This window comes from Synchiropus splendidus, chromosome 17, assembly GCF_027744825.2.
Source record: "Synchiropus splendidus isolate RoL2022-P1 chromosome 17, RoL_Sspl_1.0, whole genome shotgun sequence".
Classification (NCBI taxonomy): Eukaryota; Metazoa; Chordata; class Actinopteri; order Syngnathiformes; family Callionymidae; genus Synchiropus; species Synchiropus splendidus.
The window spans coordinates 10,149,584-10,169,654 of NC_071350.1; the positions used below are offsets into that span (position 1 = coordinate 10,149,584).

Here is a 20,071-nt window from a genome sequence, read left to right on the forward strand (position 1 = left end):
AGTACCTTCCTCTTCAAAGGACCAAGGCGGGCTGATTTGGCATCGACAGCGGCGTAAGTGAGCCACAGACCAGTCGAAACATGCTGAACAAAGCACATGGACTCGCCGTACTTTATCTCAGGGATGCCCATTCCTTCAACGTCGCGCTTCTGGGTGACTTCAATTTTTTCCTGATGATAAAACAGTGTTTTACTGCTGCAATTCCGGTATTGTTATACGACCGTTAGAATGATAATGACCTTAGAAATCCTAAAGCAAAACGCTGACATTTTGGAATTGGCTTTCTCTGCATCGACCAACAGCAGTCCCTTCTCCTCATCCAAGCACAGATATCTGCCGGTTGTAATGTGGCGTATTCGAAAAGATTGGCCCCATTTGATGTGACCTCCGCTCCACCTGAACAGTGAGGTATTTAGGGTGTCAATATGGGTGACGTTATCTAAATTCCTATTTCCAAGATGCTTACCCAATGCGCAGTGGCTCCAGTCTCCACAAGGATCTGGCATGACTGCATACAGCTCCTCCTTCATAATGAGCAACCCTGGAAACAAAAGTCACAAAGACTTGTTCATGCATAAATAGAGCTTGGTTCAGACTAAAGTTGTTTTCCAAATTTAGAAACTTGCTCAGGGCTATAAGACTGTGTTGCATGATGAGATTTTTTGTGTAGCAATTACGATCCCACAACCAGATTATATAATATCATATCTTAAAAAGTGAGAAGCAGGATAGTAGAACACGCCAAAATCTAATGGGAATGTCAGTGTAACTTTAGAAAAAACTTGAGGAGAGTAGCTCAACAGATGTGGAAAGGTCACCTGCGCTGGTCATCTCCTTGGTCAGCACCTGGTATTGCCAAACACTCATCCATATGGCCGTGGAACAGTCGGAGCACATAACCACCAATCAGAAAACCTGAGGGATAATGAAGGTTGCATCATAATTCATAATCAGGACAACTATTTCATTAAAAAAAAAAACATTTTTTACCTTCAGCAAGCTCACACCCAGACATGACCGGTGTCATGGTCCATAAAGTTTGCATGAAGGACGCATCGACCATCAGGTCACCGCTGGCATATGACAGATGCTTAAAAGAGACAGGATATTAGAACCTGCTATGAGAGAGTTGAAGAAAATGAAGCCGTTCTTACCAGGTATCGCTCCGACGAAACACTGACAAGAATGAGGTCATCTCCCACCCTGACCTTCTCTCCTTCAGATCTTTGCTTGGATGCCGGATGGATGGTCCACCAGCAGGCCTCACCTGTGACGCAGTGGTGCAGTTTGAATGAAAGTTATGTGACGGTACACTCTAAACTGTTCTCCCTACCTGTGGAATCCTCTTGCAAACCTACATCGAAGGCTAGTTTGTCAGTGAGCGAGCGTGATGTCGTCAAACAGCTCAGGTACTGAAACATGACAGCATGTTGAATCAATATCTGAGGTGAGACACAGGAATAAATCAGCCTCAGTTACCATGCTGGAGTGAGTGTGTTTCAGGAGGATGGCATGTCCGTACAGCAGTGTGCGGTGACCGCCACCTTGTGACGACTGGCGGTGGGTAAGAGAGGAAGAATCAATGAACAAAATGACATTCTTTTAAGTTTTACATTTTGTAAAAAAAAAAAAATAAATAAAAGTCTGTACTCGCTGCAACACTGTTATTGAGTAAGTAAAACAAACAACGAAGATAATGAAAAGAGTTACATCAAATTACAAAACAGCTTAGTTGATGGGCATGTCATAATCACATTTATTACTGACATTGTTTGGGATGGCTTTGACATATTTAGGTCAACGACACAATGATACTTCAGCCCTTATATCAAATTAAACTGTGACGATTTTTACAACTATAAATCAAATTATTAATGTATTTTACTTAATAGTCGTGGTGTCAGTCAACTGCATATGACAAAGTTGTCCCAGGTAAAATGTCAATATTACAAATTATACATCATAAAAACATGATCAATAAAATAAACTGGTTTCATTTTTCATTCGAATCAGACCCTGCTGCCATTCTCTTGTTGGAAATTGTTAGTTTATTTATCGGACAAATGTGGGTTTATAATAATACACAAACAATTCATGCTAACTACAAGAGTTTCATAGAAACTCTAGAACCATGACACACTTGACATCTGATTATATTAGGATGCTTTCTAGCACTAACTGTTACAGAAACTGGTCCCAAGACGGTCAGAGATGCAGAGAGCTGATCCCAACTTACCCATTTGTCCAAATCAACCGCCTGTAATTGACAGGAGCTTTGTAATAAAACGGTATCAGGCCCACATTTATTCATAACGTCTTCTGTCATTGCATTATTGTTATGTTTAACACTTGAGCTTTTTGCTGCCAGTGACTTCCTCTTACTTCATCCACAGACGTGTTGGACAGCATCTCTTGCAGGGCCCGCACAGACAGGGACTGCTCCAGTATGAAGCAGCAGATCGCCAAGTCAGGGGGAACATTCTAAAACAGATGGTGTAAAAAATGTGTTATTTTTTAAGTATTATTAAATGCTTATACGGTTTAATTACTTGAGCATTTGAGGTGGTCTCCAGGAAGCAGAGACGGTTCCCAAAACCCTCGCAGGACAGACACAGCTTGATCTGCTCCTTCAAAATGGAGGCAGTACACTGAAGAACCACTTGGTCATCCTTAGAGAGGAATAGCAGTTAGTCAGTGTAACACAAGTCATAGCAATGAATGTACAGTATTTTTCTTGCATGTTTTATCACAAATACAAAAAAATACTGTAAAAATGTGCTTCTTATTTTATAAATTGCTCCCATAATATCAGTAAATCATCACGTCCAACACACAAAGTCATAGACTGCATACACTATCTCGTACATACACGCCTTACAGGGGCGTAAATGAGGAATTAAAATGTGTTGTTCAGGCAGCACATTTTAATTTTCAAGTGTTTCATTTTGGAGAGGAATTGACGTGTCCTTGCCAGGTTTAACCAGGAAACAGCACGGCAGCTGTGATAAAACGGCAGTTCGACATGCTCAACACATCAACTACAACACTTCAGCACTTATATCACTTATATTTAGATTTCTCCGCATCACCAGAGGATTTGTGGGCTGAATTGTTGTCCTCCCTTCAGTGTCTGCCAAACTGTTCTCATTTTCTCTTTCGACTACAGACGCCATCTAACAGCATTAGACTCACAAGCAATCTGCCATTTGAATTTCATGACACAGCATTTCACACCAGCTATTCATGACTAGGTCAAAGGTATAAAACTCCAACTATCGAAGGCAACAGTTAATAAAGGAGGAACATTTTTCCTTGCATTTACGTCGTAATTTGAGTCAAACATGAGTTGAGACTGCGAGATAAACAGCTGTTAACCCACTGTTGCTCATAACCTTGGATCTCCCCTGTTACCACACGTCTGCAGACGCGTCTGTCCCCGACCTAGCACTAATCTCCTGGCCTTCCTGGCTCCATAACACCGGCCTCTCCCCTCTGCTGCTCTCTATTTCAGGCCACTGCACCTGCTGTTCACACATCCCCATTTGGAGAGCACCAGATATTTAGTATTTGACTGCCGGGAAAGATTGGCCCACATCGCTTTAATAATGCAATTAGTCAGTTTGCAGGGCAGAGCGACATCCTATGTTTCACTCAGGGTCTCTGGAGAGCACAAAACCACGCTGCCAGCAGGACCTTAACATAGACCTGAGTGGTGTTGCCAGACTGCAGTTCAAATGTGATGTCATTTTCAGTTACTTGGCTATACAGGATTTTAAATGACTCTTTAAACTTGATATGATTATAATAGAATCTATATAAGCATTTCTATGAGGCATCATTGGGTTGAAGTCAGACTTACTAAAATAAGTTCAGGCACATACGATTTAACAGACATCCGACTGCTCAACATTATTGGTGCGCTCATCCACAAATGATATATGTAGCAGGTGGAGGTGCAGAACTTACATCTTGGAAAACAAAGCGCGGCGGTGAAAGGATGAAGTAGAGGATATAATAAACTTGGCAGTGCGAATAAAAGATTACAGCAAGAGCTAAGCTTCTGATGAGCTTGTCGAGAGAAAAATAATGAAATCATTCTTTACTGTTATTTGTTTCGACACGTCACTGAAGCAAGTAAGTAGTGTTACTAAATACAGTATGACACTGCAGGTATATTTTAAAATGTAGTTATTTGCACTCTCTTTTTTATCTGCAGATGTTGGAAGATAACCGAATAAGTCTACTCTACTTACTCTTAGACAAGTGGCCAACATGGAATTTTAAGTCTACGAGGCCACCAGGCTCAGCAGACAAGATATGACTATCACTTATGATGGGTGTGAAACTACCATGTCTCATCAGAATAAGCATCCATTGTTATTGAACCATCGTCTCATATTATGCTCTGATGTTTGTAGGAAGGTTCTCACATGGACTGAAGGAAACAGCTGCCGAACTGGGCCGCGCTTTGAACCTGCTAATCCTCACACAGTAAATATAGAACTGGTCGGGTTCAGGGCCAACAGCCAAAGACTGTTGACACACAGAACTTCATTGTGTTTTACGGCATGAGACAATGACGTCTGAAACTTTTCTGAAAGTTCAGTGAAATTAGGAGACAAACAACTTGTACTGATTCAGATACTGCAACTGGAGTAAATGCCTACCTAAGCTTATCAATGAACAGTTATTAATGAACAATTTTCAAGGGAGAATAAGCAATTTTTCAAGTGGTGACACTGCCATCATCCATTCAAGGAGTATGATCTGACAAGAAACACGACAAATGTGATTTGAAAACACAAGGTACTTAAAATCAAAAACTCTCACCTGCTTTCTTACATTTATACACATTCATTCATTCCATTTCAAATCAGAATGTCCACCTGTTTTACTGAAGTTAAATGGGAAAATGTATCTGGAATAATTGTAAACAATAAAGAAGTCACATCATCATTTGGCATTGTGGCTGGTCAAATTAATTTCTTAGCACACGCTACATTTATTTGGATAGGAGCTATTTAAACAATTGCCAGATATTCATACCTACTGCTCATACTGTTCATACAATAGTTTTGTTTGTATATGTAAGAAATCTGGCAGAAAAAAGTTTACTTGATTTAAAAATACATAAATAAATAGAGCCTGAATGAGAACAAGGAACCCAGTCTTCATAGATAGATCCTCAGAAGGAAACAATTATTATTATTATTATTATTATTATTATTATTATTATTATTATTATTATTATTTTCCCCCGCATAAAAATGAAAAAAGTCCAATTTAATTACACAAATATCACGAAGTTTTATATATTGAGTTTCAACAAAATATGCTCAAATCTTGGTAAACAAAAAATTATACTGCTCATACTGTAGGTGTATGAATAATTAAGATGATAATTATTTTATATCATACAGCAGGATATTTGTCAGCAAACACAATGACATATTACAAATTATTTTTTTCTTCCTTTATACGATATATAAAGCTAAAGGTGTTGCTTCGTATACTTTGTAAATGTAAGAAAATACAGATTTTTTTTACTGCGCCAAGTTATGGCATAAATATATAGATTTATATGTTGTTGTTTTTTTTGCAGTAATTGCTCTAGCTACTGGCTGAATTTGTAGAAACTGTATCCTCAAACAATTTGTCAGTTTGTTTCACCAGTAACCAGATATTTGGCCTCTGGCCATAGAGCTACATATCGAATAGCCATTGGGATATAAATAGGCAACAATGCCAACAAAATGGGCCAACTGTTGTTGTCATTTTCAACTTCTCTGTGATGTCGTATGTCTCTCTGCTGTGTGTTAGTGAGATTAGATGCATCGCAAAACTTCCCCCAAAAGTCAATAATGTCAGACAGGGCATCACTTACTGTCCGCAAGAACTGGATCTCTTCCTCTCCATCTGCACCTTCCGCCATCCTTTGCCACCATTAAAAGTCGAAACTTAGTAAAACTCTCTGAAGGGGGCTGCGGGTTGCTGTGTGCCCACCACACACGGCGAGCCAATGCCAAGGTGTTTGAAGGGCAAGGGCGTCCTCTCTCTCTTTCTTTCTCACTCTCCCTGGCTGGCTGTGGAGCAGAAGGATTGACAGTTCATTCCAGCTCATAACAGCACCATAAAGAGGAGGAGCAAAGCTCACAATAAATCCAGGGGAACATCATTCTATTTGTAGCGTGTTTCAAGTGGTCAGCCATTGACTGAATGGACAGGACAGATATGCTTGAATACAAATCCAATAACTACTGCATTTAACATTATTGCCCAACACAATACAGATATAAGACTATAGTGTGTGTATTTTTGTAACTAGAATGAAATTAATATGCCAAATGAATTTCCATTAACATTTAAGTAAGACGCACAATAAATAAAAATAAAACTATGCCTATATTGATGCATAAAGTTGGCATGGAATTAAATAATTCCACCACTAGTACTACTACTAATAGCACTACTACTAGTACTACTACTACTTCACTACAATGAAGTTGCATAGCATGTGACGTCGTCAAACGATATCAACTTACATAACTGCAATTCAATGTTTCCACAAATAAATACCGTATTTAAGTGTCGACGGTCGTTGTTAAATATTATTTGGAGGTAAACAATAAACGTTGCCTTCGTAGTAAAGCAGTACATCCGACAATGTTGCGTTCTGTTCAATTCAACAGCAGAATTTGGTTCAACTTGGTCAACTTTACTCGTCATTAAATAAAACAAACAAAAGTAGTTTGATACGAATTACTAATTATTCCACATATATACTTTTACAAATAACGTTACACACATAACTCAATAGAAATATGTATTCAAGTATCCCTGTAAAATAATGTTTTACTTGCCAAGCAAATGTTCGCGTCCGCTCACGCCCAGTAGGGGGCAGCAAACACACACAGCGTTCTTAATTCATTCGAAGAAGAAGCGAGAGTGTGCGCTGGTCAAAGTGTTCCCTCTTCGTTTCCAAAGCTATGAACGCTTTTGTGTGAACGGTAATTTAAATCGTCAACATTTTGTTCTGGTTATTTAATGCTGTGTTTGTTCAAATGCGTCTTGGATGAAATTGAAATGTTTTCACGTTGTTGTTGTCGAGCTAACTTAGCTGCAAGTGGTTGAACACCGATCGTCAGCCAGGTTTGTGTTGTGATAACGTCTGAAGCGTGATGTCAACAAACCGACCACACTGACCGTCGCTTAGGCAAGAAGTTGTAAAGCACGTCCCCTGGAATTGCACTATTTGTCTCATAGTGTTGGAAAATGAATGCAATCCCACGTTTGCTTGCGAGCCAGTTGGATATAAAAGAAGAAGATGGACATATCACTGAAGAGTGCATGTTGGGAAACTGCAGGGTCAGTCTGTCTGAAGACCTTCTTGAAGATGTAAGTCGTTTTCACCTTGATTTATATTAAAAATAATGGTATGACAGCGCAAAACTAGATGAGTATAAAATATGTATATTATGTATCAGTTGTTGAACTTAGGTTTACTTGACTCTAGAGTGGTTTTAAGCAAACGTGCAGTTTATATGTGCGGACGTTTGTCAAGCATAGAACATTAAATAAAGTATTTTGTTCAACGTGTTTCTCTGCCTTCATTACATTTTTATTTTCTGTTACAGCCTGAAATCTTCTTCTCAGTGATGAGTCAAAGCACCTGGACTGAAGTCCTTACAGAGTCCCAACGGCAGCATCTAAGACAATTTTTGCCACAATTTCCTGAAAACAATACTGCAGAGCAGGACCACACCATCAATGATCTGTTCAACAATGGGAATTTTAACTTCGGAAACCCTCTTCACTTAGCCCAGAGGCTATTCAGGGGTAACGGCAGTCTTCAGTAGTCTTTAATATATGTCTTTACTTGATTAATTTAGAATAATTCTTTTTTAAATTTAATACAGATGGGTATTTCAATCCTGAGGTGGTCAAATACAGACAACTGTGTGCCAAATCCCAGCGAAGGAGACAGCTATACTCACTCCAGCAGTACTACCACCGACTGTTGAAACAAATCCTTGTCTCCAGAAAGGTGATTGAGCTAAACTCCAAGGTGAAAAGTGTTTTCTTTGTCTGCAAAATGTCTGAATGATTTTTTTTTTGCAAGGATTTGCTGGAGTTTGCTGCTCACAATGGTTTGGGTTTTCCTCCAAAACGTAAATCACCAACAAAAACTCGAGCAGAAAAGTTGGAACCCAAAGCCAGAAGAAGAGTAAACCGCATTTTGAGGGAAGTTAAAACAGAGTGTGGCGACAGCAGCCCATCGTCTGATGATGAAGGTCAGTCCATTGTGTTGTCTGTAGCCCTCTTTTAAATCATGTAAGTAATTTCTAATGTGTTCTAATCTTACCCTTAGACTTATCCTCGTGGACTTCAAGACCACAATCCCCGTCCTCTCCATCACCCACTGTCTCACTTAAAGTTTTACCCACCCTCTCAACTCAGGACATGAAGACAACAGGTATGTAATGTCTCTGTTAACCCAAATTACTTTAGATTTAAGGATTTAACTGGCTGTTTATTGAATGTATTGCTACAGAAAAAATTGAACTTGGAGAGCAGGACTTGAAAATCATGCTGCAAAACCACTGTGAGAAGCGGAAGAGGCAACCAGTAAGTAGTGCCTGGTATGAGAAATTAGTCATTTCAAGTAGATTTCTCAAGTCTTCTCTCTGAAGGACCATCCGGATTTGGTGACATCGGACATTCAACTTGGAGACATACTTTCGAGAGCAAATATTAGCAGAAAAGGAACTTTACGTGAGTAGCTGAAACCAGAATGTAAAGATCAACTGCAGGCTTCCTGATTCACTCCTCTCTTTGTCCCGTAGCGCTTTTCGATTTGTCCATACCTAAGAAGAAAATCAAAGAGGAGAGAAGGAAAAAGAAGATGAGGCTGATAAAAGTGGAAGCTGAAGAATCTGGGGAAACTCTTGTACCATCAGACAGTGCAACAGCTTTGCCTGCAAATATTATCAACTCATTGCCTGACACACCTGCACCACTGCACAACATTAAGGAAGAGTGAGTCATAAATATTTTTCGTGTTTCTAGTGCTTGTGCACATAATGCAAATTGGTGACTTTAAATCTTTTTTTTTTTTCCAGAGTGGTGGATGAGCCGCAAAGCAGTCCAATTATAATGGAAGAAATTTCTGTTAGTTTCTTTAACCTGCTGGAGATGATCTTGAGAGCTGAAAATCTTGCCAGCACTTCAGTGGTATGAAACAATAACTGTGAAAATAGATAAATGTAGGCTGTGTTGTAATGTTTTTTTTTTGTTGCAGCTGGAGGATAAAGTTCAAATGTGGCAGGCCTGTCCTGCGAGTTCCCTCAATGTGTGGTTTTCCTCTTCCCCCTGTTGGTCAGAGCTGGTACTTCAAGCTCTGCAGTTCCTGGCAGGAGAGACAAAAGATGGCATGATGGCTTTACCGAGTGGCTTTACTCCATTTGTGGAATTTTGTGAGGAGTCTCAGCAGTGGCGATGGATTGGTGAGTCAGATGGCTGTTGTTTTCTATTAGTATACTTCATTGACGGATCATGTTTCTTATTAAGGTCCCACTCATGATACGGAAAAGGATCTCAGCGCCCTTTGTCAGCTGTGGCTTGACTCAAAGGATTTGGTTGTTAAGGTACCCAAACCTTACTTTTTATTCTTGTGCTGCTGTGTTTGAATTATGGATCCTACTTCTCTCGTAGACTGAAAGCGAAGAGCTCCCGGAGATGACGCCGCCCACACCAAGAGTGTAAGACTTGTAGAGTAGTTTATCAACTATTAAAAGACACAAAGGTAAACATTTTTTAACTAACAGGTCCACTGATTATGTGGTGAGGCCCAGCACCGGCGATGAGAGACAAGTGTTTCAAATACAGGTTTGTTTCAACAGTACATACCAGACGTTATCTTTAGAACTGTATGGGTTGACTTGTGTCTTTGTTTTGCTTATCAGGAACAGCAACGATACAACCAGCCCCATAAAGCCTTCACCTTCCGAATGCATGGCTTCGAGTCTGTGGTGGGACCCGTGAAGGGTGTGTTTGATAAAGAGATGTCTCTGAACAAAGCCAGGGAACACACTTTGCTCCGATCAGACCGGCCCCCATACGTAACCATTCTCTCTCTGGGTAAGAAGACAAGCTCCTGTTTTATGTCTGTACTGAGCTGCAGCACAATGATTAAACACTCTGCTTTGGCTGTCAGTGCGCGATGCCGCTGCTAGATTACCCAATGGAGAAGGCACCAGAGCGGAGATCTGTGAGCTGCTAAAAGATTCACAGTTTCTGGCTCCAGACGTCACAAGCGCACAGGTGAGATATTATTCATCTGTCAAACATGAGTGAATGTATGTCACTGTTTTAAATGGTCTCTCGAGATGCTGTGTTTTTAAGACCTTTTTATGACCTCCAGGTAAACACGGTTGTCAGTGGAGCTTTAGACCGTCTGCACTACGAGAAAGACCCTTGTGTGAAGTATGATATCGGACGCAAATTATGGATTTATCTGCACCGCAGCCGCAGCCAAGAGGAGTTCGGTATGTGTCAAATGTTTAGCTCATTCTTGTCTACATGATGAAGATTTGGAAAATGAGCTTTTCTGTGGATTTGCATGCAACCAAAACCTTTGCAAATGTTTATTTAAATGTCTGGATATATAATGTCCCAGTGTATGATCTCAGATCTTTATTGAAAATGCAGTCATTACTTGTTTTTTGCTTTTTTAAATCTGAGAGTGATATTGTGCATACAACCGGGAAGCTATGTATGCTGTGATCCATGCTGGAGTAATACAGCGAGAATGATAGTTTTGACCGCATTGTTTTTGTATAACAGTGATCGTGAATTGTTTTGGCTTCAGTCAGTCACAAGCTGTTCACCTGTATTCTACTCTTGAACATGTTGTTATATCAGAGAGGATCCACCAGGCTCAAGCTGCTGCTGCAAAAGCAAGAAAGGCTCTTCAACAGAAGCCAAAACCAGCATCCAAGCCTGTAAGACCTGCCACTGTTCTGTGGTCGCTGCTGTCTCCTTACATTGTTCTCTAACTCTGTTTTTGTTTTTAGAAGTCTGGAAGCAAAGAGGGAGGGAACAAAACATCTGGATGTCAAGAGATGGGACAGGATATCTGCTCCAATCCCATGTCTCCGACTCCTTCAACACCAACCCAAAACGCACCAGGAACCCCAAAGTCACCTCTGCCCATTGCAACCACAACACCAACAAAGTCTGTGGTTCCAGATTCCGTCAAATCCAGTACAGGGTCTGTACTTTATTGTTTATTCATGAGGTAAACAAACAAATGCTCATCTTCTTTTTCAATTACAGGGTGCTTCTCGTTTCCCCGCCTTCTTTGCCTCAGCTGGGAACCATATTACCCACGAGTCAATCTGCGCCGACGGCCTCACAGCCGGTCACTTCGCAGCATGCAGCCCGGCTAGTCAGTCACTTGGCGGCAAGCTCGCTCCCTCAGGTGCGAGTTGTTTCTGCTCAGCCAGGTCTTGTTTCGTCCGCTGGTCAGCAGGCTGCTCTACTGCATCAGAACCCTCACCAGATCCGGATGCCGGTGTCAATGGCCACTAAAGGAATCTCACAGGTAAAACATTTTGATTTAAATCTCAAATATTTTGTTGTCAAATGTAAAATGAAATTTCCTTCCAGGCAGTGGTGTCTGTACCATTGAGGAGCCAGTCTAATAATAGCCCGGTACAAGTTGCCACCAGCCTGTCAGTTTCGGCAATTCCAGTGGCCAAACCTCAGACCGGGTCACCGGGTAGCTTGGCTGCGAACTCTGCTGCTCAGGCTGTGCTGCAGGGCGTGGCCAACCAAAACATTAAACAGGTAGGTTTAGCACGATAATAAGAGATTTATGACATCCCTTGTTATGAAGGCCAAACCTAAATGACTGCACCAACAAGTTGAACCTGAGTAGAAGAGTAGAACTTTGTATGTAAATGTCTTTTAGAACCATCCTATAGACCCTTGAAATGCAGCGGAAAGAAATCGACATTTAGATTTGTTTCCACTCATGTCAGTTTCCCCATAAACATCTGTGGAACTTGGGGAAGCAGAGTCATGTGACTTACGTTTCATTATTTCCATGCAGGTTTCAATCACTGGTCCACTTGGAATGAAGACCCCCGGAGCAGCTGGGATTCCCATAACTGCCACAAACCTTCGTATTCAGGGGAAGGACATCCTTCGCCTGCCTCCATCTTCTATCACGACCGACGCCAAAGGTCAGACGGTTCTGCGCATCACCCCGGACATGATGGCGACGCTCACTAAATCTCCAGTGGCAACGGTCAAACTCACCCCAGACTTCCTGGGTTCGGCCGCGGCGGGCGGCAGCAAGAGCATATCAGCCACCCTTCATGTGACACCGTCACATCCGTCAACATCTTCCATAGCTACCGTCACAACTTGCCAAGCCGAAGCGTCTACATCTAAAGCCGCGCCGATCGGCTCCACCTTGCTGAAGACCGCCGGAGACACGGCCATACGTCTGATGCCCACACTGGCGGTGTCAGTCGCCGACCAGAAGTCGAGGACTTTCTCAAACGTGACGGCGTCCGACAAAAGCGGAGCTACTATTCGTATTATGCCGGGTCTCGGCGTTATCCCGCAGAAGCAAGGTCAGACCATCACAATGAGTCCAGGGAGCAAACCCCCCATCGTGACCTCATGCGCGAATGTGATGACCATGGCTGCCAGTGTTGTAGCAGGAGCTAAAGGGATCACGGTGGCGTCCGGAGCTTCAGGATCGCCACTGACTTTAGGAACAGCTACAGCCACCGTGAGACAAGTGCCGGCCTCAGTGGTCACCACGCAAGCAGTAAGTCCATTTAAGTTTTGTTATTTCAGTCAGTCTCCTCTGAGCATGATGTAGAAGCGGGACTCAAAAGGTCATGAAATGTTTGGTGAAATACCAAAGTTGTGTGATCAGATCGATGCCGCACTGGTGCGGCTTTGTGAGCAACCCTTACAAAGGTTTTTAAGGTTAAGATTTATCCATTTCCTCCTCCCTGTTGTCTTCGCAGGGGAAGTTACCTGCTCGCATTACAGTTCCCCTTTCGGTCCTCAACCAGCCGCTGAAGAACAAAAGTGTTGTGACGACCCCCATTGTTAAAGGGAGCCTCAACACCAAGTGAGTGGAGCGATTCATTTCAACTAAATAGCCGTTTCTTCTGAACCGTTTGTCTTGTTCGTCAGCATCAGCAGCCTGGGGAGAAACATTATCTTGACCACGATGCCCGCAGGCACAAAGCTAATTGCAGGGAACAAGCCGGTTAGTTTTGTAACTGCGCAACAGTTCCAGCAGCTACAACAGCAAGGACAGGCCACACAGGTTTGTTTAGATGGGCTGTTTGTCTGAGAAATGAAGACGTTTTAACGCAATGCCATTTTGCTTCAGGTCCGCATCCAGACCGTCCCAGCCCAGCAGCTGCAGCAGCACATAGCCACGGGCTCCCCAAAATCTGTCTCCACAGTAGTAGTCACCTCACCAAAATGCCCACCGGACCCCCCCCCACCACCTCAACAATGATCCTGAATCATTGGAACGTAGTTTTTTTTCTGTTTGAATATCAGTGTTTAACATTAAATTAAAACTCCAGTTTGTGTTCTAAATATGATTTAAGACTACCCACAGTTGTTTGTAACATTTCTGCCTTTTATGATCCAGATGGAGTGGAATTTAATCTTCTCATGGCAAAAGATTAAAATACTGCCTCAACTCACTCGAGACTGTTTTCATGCACCGGCACATTCATGATTTCAAAGAGATCATCAGATTTTATTTGGAAATATTTCAACAATGTTTAGACATGATGAGAAATGATATTGAATGAAGGTGGAATCACAGTGCATGATATTTATCTGTCAATGATCACTTCACTTTTTTTTTTTTTTTTATAAAATACATTATGTACAAATTCTATGTGATGCAGAACAAAATCTGCAGCAGAAACGTCACTCCTCTTCAGATGCTTCAAGCAGAGCCTTCCGTGAGTCTGATGATGTGTTTCTCATTCCAATCTCCACATCTCTGCCTTGCGGTGAAAAGCGTTTCACAGTGCTGTCAAAAAGAAAAAAACTCTTGAAATCGTTGACCGAACCATGAAACCGGTTGAGACGAACTCTGTTCCTGAGTGCCATGAGTGACAAACTCGACTGTCAGCCCAAGTGTTTAATGTAAACAGCTCAGTGTTTACTTAAGGCTACGTTCTAATGCAGGTGAGCTGAGCACACGCTTGTCTGAATTCTCTCAACATCAAACCAGTAAGTCCCATAAAGCACTGCAACAGTTTGAGCTTTTATATAACTAGGGCTGTCAATAGATTCAAATTTCACTCTCAATCACTACAACAACCCGACATAATAGATATTGAACATTCTTCAGAATAACCTCAGAGGCTCACCAATGTGGTAAAAGCACAACATTGATAAAATAATGTTGATTCAATATAAAGTTGTATAGTGAACAGATGTGACAAAATGTGTGATTCATTTGCCACGAATTGCAAGTTAACTCCTAAGTTCATGTGGTTGAAACAAGTTAACGCAAGTTTATATATATATATATATATATCATAGTGGTGGGACTTTAATGAGTTAATTACGATTATTACAACATCATTACAATTACTTAATTACAACAAAAAATAATTGCATTAAATTTTATCTAACTGTTTGCTCTCCAGACAACAGGGAACCTTTGGAAGTGCAGGAGTTCCTGGTCCACTGATGACACTGATGCACAAGACACGTGGCAGCTGGGATGATAACAATAACAACAAACATGGAGGAATACCTGAACAAAAGCAAACAGATGCTTTCGTTTTTCGCTACACAATGGCCAGGGTTTCCACTATTCTGAATGGACTTGAAATTCTTATAAAATTGAAATTCTTATACAAATATTTTCAAGACGTTAAAAGAGCTTAATTTAAATAAGGTGTGTGTATATGTATATTCATCTCAAGAGGGCAAACACCAGCCTTGACGGCCTCATTTATGGAAGGTCAATTTACCTCCATGCGTCAGCTGTTCTGTGACTAAACCGGTCCAGTCTTTTTACAATTGGGGCAGAGCCACGCACAGTTTATATCCTTCTATATACATAGAGATCCAATGTAATGAACGTAAAATGTTTATGATTCAGGGAGCTTTTCACACCGACCGTACAGAAACAGATGACTGTTGCAATGGTTTACCTCCATGTAGACGGCCTTTTGAACTACTAGGATGCTATTTTCTAGTCAAGTTTAAGTTTGAATACTTACAACCAAACCACAGAGGAAGTGCCGGTAACAAGGATTATCGCCACGGCCATATGCCAGCAGAAACACATGGTGACAAACATGATGTTGTTATGTGCATTTAAATCCCACTCCGGTCCACTTAATGGGTAAAGAACAAACCCAATCTGGAAGGCGATAAGAGACAAGTTAGCTCAGTGCCCAGGCTGAGGCTGGATCACTTGGCTCACCTGGTAGAACCAAGATCCTTGAAGGATAAAGAAGCCTGACCCCAGGAGTTCCAAAATGATGTGGTTTCTCATGAAGACCTCCAGCATCTTGCTGGCACTCCCACTGAACACTGCCACCAGCAGCAGTGAGTGGATGTGGGCGTCAAGCGGAGGTCGATTGTGGATGTGGTAGTAGAAGAGGAACCCTGGTTTCAGAGATGAGAGAGGGATGGTTTGGAAACAAGAGGGGAGTTGCTGCTAGTGATGAAGAAGGTAGACGTACCTTCAACAAAGAGTGCCAAGGACAGAGCCAGGCGGTCCACACCAACCGGCACCCGCTTTGACGCCGTGCGGACAAGCAAAGCGATGCCGGAAATTCCAAAAAACAGGTACATGGTGCTGTGCTGCCAGTTCATCAGCTTCACCCAAGCTTTTGCCTCGCTGTCGTAAAGACGAGCATGTGGGCCGTCCACCACGAACTGTTCCACCATGATACCTGCAGCATAAACATTGATATTAATCTTCCCTTGGTTGAAATATAATACACTTGAGAGAAGACTGACCGACAAATGAAGCAAATAGCTGCATTCCTCCTTCACAGTAGTCCATCTTTCTGAAGAAAGATGGCGGTAGCTGGCGTCCTTTGGGCTGACTGGTCCTCCAATATTGATGAAGAATGTGCTTGACCGTGTGCCAAAAGCCAAACAGCAGGAAGAAAGAGCCAGGGATGGCGTGCCCCCCAAAATTGGCCATGTTGCTGCCTTAAATCTGAGAAGCAAATGAGTGAAGACAATCACACTATCCATCCTGTGGTCAAAGTAGCATGGTCCTATAAATACTCTGACTTCAGATGACTCATAAAAAGGGTTTGGTACCTCCACTTGTGAACAAAACCAAGCATTTCCAGACCACAGATATTGCTGATTGTTCTCAAACCTACCTGTCGCAACCTTCACCTTGATATCAAGTTCATGCTAACCAGTTTGGTCCAGTTCACTACAAAACACCCCGCATTTTGGTCCCCATCATTCACATACCTTGCAGTATTCCCACTCCTTCGATTCTCTTCAAGTTTGACAAGTAGTTTAAGGTTAACCTCTCTTATCTTGACCAAAGACTTCCTTGACCAAAACCACCTTGTTTACATTCCCCACCCTCCCTTTATGTCAGTCTTCTCGTCTGTGGTTGGGTGAAACCAATCCCAACCTACAATGAGCACACTGTTCAAAGGTTTCTGTTTTGAAACATCAAGTAGTAGTATATATATATATATATATATATATATATATATATATATATATATATATATATATATATATACACACATATATACAAAATATTAAGATACAAAATACAAATGTGTCTACTTTCATTTTGGAGGGTTTCACAACACTTCACTGTTATGGTTCACAACCACAAGCTTTGCCAAGTTCCTCTTTATGTGAAGGGAAGAACAAGGACAATGGGTTAGTCTCACTTTAAATTTAAATTTTATTTAAAATTTAAATTTTAAAGCTTCTTTACCAAAGGTTAAATTCATCTCGGCATGTTTATTTTAATAAGAATAATCCAAACACAATAGCGCTCTAGAATTTGCGGAACACAAAGGAGCAGTTAATGCTCTTCTGTCAAGGCTTTTGTGCTGTTTGAAATGCATCATTTATGTTTGGTGCCCTAGATAAAATAATTCTTCTTGTGTTTATCTATCAATATTATGTCTTGAAAATATTGACGTGACTTCAAAATGAAGGTCATGTCAATGTTGCTTCTCTGTCTTGACATACTTATAAAAGTCCTGGTGGACTTGCCATGCTGCATTCTGATCATGTCTTAGTGAGTTTTTGCTTCAGGAAGTCTCAGTTTCATCCCCTAAAACTCCACAACATTGTCAAGCCTGGTGCCTAAACAAAATAAAACTATTCATTACAGAACATTATTTTCTCCAGCTACCCATGTTTAATGGAGACTGCAGTGGCTTTCCCCACTGTGTGACAAATAAAGGACATAATCTAATCTCCAACTATTACATTGCATGATCGGCACCACTGTACAGGTGATAACTATTTGTGAACTATGTTAATGATGCTTATTCATTTGCTATTCATCCAGGTTAATTCAAATTGTATCCATTTGAACTGCCTGAACCAGTCACTATTGTGCAATGAGACTTCAATGATGAAAAGTTTTTTATTCATCAAGCTTCACGCACCAAAATGTTGGAATATCAGGAATGACAAAATAAGGAAATAAATGTGGCAATATAAATGGAATTAAAAGTGGGAAAGTAAACATAAATAAATGTGGCAATATAAATGGAGATAAAAGTGGAAAAAGAAACATGAATAAATGTGCAAATATAAATGAAATAATACTGGAAAAATAAACGCAAATAAATGTGGAAATATTAATGGAAGTAAAAGTGGAAAAATAAACAAATATATGTGGAAATATTAATGTAAGTAGAAAATAAATTGGAAATGTGGAATATGGAAATATATATATCCACCATTTCTTATTTTTCTTACATTTTTTCCCCTCTTTTATTTCCTCCTTTTAGCACTCTAGTCTTTTCCTTCAAACCAAGTCCATATGTAGCATCAAAGTGTATATTTTTTTGTTCAGAGATTTGTGCTAACACTGGAAATGCTCCTGTTTCTCTTTGTCAAATAAGCTAAGATATTAAGCCAGTGGAAATACACAGCTGAAAACTTGTATTGCGCACTTTAATAGTCATCCCTCTTCATTGAGGAGCTTTCAATGGCTAAGAAAAAGGGTCTTTTAGACTTTAAAATCTTTTTCATTTCACAATGAAATTTGAAAATGAATTCTAGAAGCCTTAAACACCCATACAGAGTCAGTCAAATAAAACATTACCTGAGATTGTTGAAATGAATCTTCCATTCAGATGTAGCAGCTCACAAAAATCACAGATCCACGCCGGCAGAAGTGAGTTCTCTTGTCTGCTATAGCTCTGTCTCCTAGCTAAATTTCATGTCCTCTGTCTTCCCCAGAGGGTTGTCGGTTTAGTTTTTCCTGTCCTGCCCAGTTTGACTTGCACAACCAAACATCCTCGATGTGAAAGTGAAAATACATACCTGTTGGGTTCTGTCAATCCTGTTTGGTTCCGCAGCTCCACAGCAACCTTTCTTTTCTATTATCAGGAGATCTTGATCCCTGTGGGAGCACTGCAGGCTGTGGAAACTACACACACACACCTGCTCTGTGCTTTAGTATAATCATCCCAGCCCCGCCCATCATTTACATGCTACTATGGAAACCGTGGGGAAGAAAACCACTCTTGAACAAACATTTATTTTGATATTTCTGATGACATTCCATGCACAAAGAGAGATAAGCTTTGGAGCAATGACCTTTGCTCTTTTCAATAAAATCTTTATTGCTATCCTTATGGTGCACAAACATCTCCAAAACTATATTCCACGCCATTCTTCTCACTAAGGACAGTCACAACATGATGATCTACAGTACGACACAGAAAATTTTTTTCTCTCTGAAGGGGTTCTCTGAGGAAGGCACCGGCGTCACCAGGGGGTCCTCTTTGGCGTGGGCTTCACAGTAGGACATTAGGTCGGCTGCTGCTTTGGACACCTGTGATCCAGACAGTTAAGGCCAAATAAAATAAATTTGAGTGCAAAATGCATCACAATAAAATGAATTAAAAGACTTCTATTAACCAGCAGAACAGTTTAAGGTTTTTCTTAACATTTACTCTGACCATCTGGCCCCGGGGCCACACTTCCTCAGGGTCTCACCATCATCCTCTCTATGTTGACCTCCAGCTTCAACTGTTCCACAGTCTTTCGGGCATCCGCGATCTTCGCCATGTTGTTGGACATCATGCAGCTTCTCAGTGATGTTTCTCCTCCTGCCGCAAAACGTCACACCAGCTCTTTCGTCATGTATTTGTTTAGTCACACAAAAGCTCTACTTGTTTTTGGGGTGGTGTGAAGCCACCAAAACAATCTTGCATCACACACCATGAGCTTCTGTTACATGTTGTGTTTCAATTTGCTAGTTAACTCTTCTCCCTGGGTCTCAGCTGCATGCGGTGCACTGGGGTCTCCAAGGAGAAGGCAGGGAGGCAAAGCAGCATCCCTGAAGGCATCTCTCCATAAGCCGACAATGTAAATAAACCATTTGCAATGGCTTAGATCTTGGTTTTAAAAAGAAATTCCACATGAAAGAGACCAGTACTTCAAATGTGCTGATGCATACAACAGGTTAAAGTTGCTTTACAGTTATGAACAAAATATATTTTGATCCATTTGACACAAAACATCATAATGAAATTTCTTTCAATGCAGAAGTGACACATTAAAACTGGAAATCACTCACCACAGGATCAACACAGAGCACTGAAATCCACGTCCTCAGCAGGGACCTCTCCTCTAACTTCCAAACGCAAATGAAGTGGGAATATCGTAAGATGAGGACGAGGAAAGCCGTGCATCGGTTCCTCCTTCAAATAATTAGCTGTAGTTCTCCCCCTCTTCCTCCTCCCCAGGACTGCCGACAACATGTGGCGTGACCTTCAGTCTACCTGGGAAAATTGTGAGCTGTTGATGGTGGAAAACA

The 20,071-nt window shown here is 41.2% G+C and overlaps 4 protein-coding genes across 11 annotated transcripts in view; 1 reads left to right on the top strand and 3 right to left on the bottom strand.

Moving 5' to 3' along the window:
* Nucleotides 1-6,004, bottom strand: part of LOC128747968 (ryanodine receptor 1-like) — a 41,373-nt gene extending 35,369 nt beyond the window's left edge. For 4 of the 7 annotated variants that reach the window (XM_053846271.1, XM_053846270.1, XM_053846269.1 and 1 more), the window contains exons 1-11: nt 5,885-6,004; nt 2,550-2,669; nt 2,383-2,481; nt 1,480-1,554; nt 1,334-1,412; nt 1,155-1,267; nt 991-1,090; nt 819-915; nt 467-541; nt 240-396; nt 6-170 (exon numbers count right to left, since the gene is read on the bottom strand). In XM_053846271.1, coding sequence (XP_053702246.1) covers nt 6-170; nt 240-396; nt 467-541; nt 819-915; nt 991-1,090; nt 1,155-1,267; nt 1,334-1,412; nt 1,480-1,554; nt 2,383-2,481; nt 2,550-2,669; nt 5,885-5,932 — 1,128 coding nt within the window. In that variant the 5' untranslated portion in view covers nt 5,933-6,004. Of the gene's footprint in view, nt 1-5; nt 171-239; nt 397-466; nt 542-818; nt 916-990; nt 1,091-1,154; nt 1,268-1,333; nt 1,413-1,479; nt 1,555-2,236; nt 2,258-2,382; nt 2,482-2,549; nt 2,670-5,884 lie in introns of all 7 variants that reach the window. The other 3 variants (XM_053846272.1, XM_053846267.1, XM_053846265.1) reach the window with 1 other exon arrangement.
* A 938-nt stretch (nt 6,005-6,942) lies between these two features.
* Nucleotides 6,943-14,023, top strand: nfrkb (nuclear factor related to kappaB binding protein). Its single transcript, XM_053847955.1, has 24 exons — nt 6,943-7,395; nt 7,635-7,836; nt 7,917-8,044; nt 8,120-8,291; nt 8,369-8,473; nt 8,552-8,625; nt 8,691-8,772; nt 8,844-9,036; nt 9,120-9,231; nt 9,299-9,503; nt 9,568-9,644; nt 9,712-9,758; nt 9,825-9,885; nt 9,963-10,137; nt 10,214-10,320; nt 10,421-10,544; nt 10,921-11,000; nt 11,073-11,269; nt 11,335-11,602; nt 11,668-11,847; nt 12,113-12,841; nt 13,047-13,153; nt 13,219-13,354; nt 13,421-14,023. The coding sequence occupies exons 1-24, from the start codon at nt 7,273-7,275 to the stop codon at nt 13,550-13,552; spliced, it is 3,816 nt and encodes a 1,271-aa protein (XP_053703930.1). The 5' UTR covers nt 6,943-7,272; the 3' UTR covers nt 13,553-14,023.
* Nucleotides 13,781-18,662, bottom strand: tmem45b (transmembrane protein 45B). Of its 2 annotated transcripts, none has more exons than XM_053847958.1 (6): nt 18,571-18,662; nt 16,039-16,243; nt 15,759-15,971; nt 15,497-15,681; nt 15,291-15,433; nt 13,781-14,083 (listed from the first exon to the last, which is right to left on the bottom strand). In XM_053847958.1, the coding sequence occupies exons 2-6, from the start codon at nt 16,226-16,228 to the stop codon at nt 13,978-13,980; spliced, it is 837 nt and encodes a 278-aa protein (XP_053703933.1). In that variant the 5' UTR covers nt 16,229-16,243; nt 18,571-18,662; the 3' UTR covers nt 13,781-13,977. The 2 variants fall into 2 exon arrangements, with proteins under 2 accessions (XP_053703933.1, XP_053703932.1); XM_053847957.1 differs by lacking the exon at nt 18,571-18,662 and adding an exon at nt 18,350-18,519 and having other exon boundaries at nt 13,782-14,083.
* Nucleotides 18,663-18,938: 276 nt separating this feature from the next.
* Nucleotides 18,939-19,956, bottom strand: gng8 (guanine nucleotide binding protein (G protein), gamma 8). Its single transcript, XM_053847854.1, has 3 exons — nt 19,832-19,956; nt 19,249-19,361; nt 18,939-19,084 (listed from the first exon to the last, which is right to left on the bottom strand). The coding sequence occupies exons 2-3, from the start codon at nt 19,333-19,335 to the stop codon at nt 18,956-18,958; spliced, it is 216 nt and encodes a 71-aa protein (XP_053703829.1). The 5' UTR covers nt 19,336-19,361; nt 19,832-19,956; the 3' UTR covers nt 18,939-18,955.
* Between the last annotated feature and the right edge of the window lie 115 nt (nt 19,957-20,071).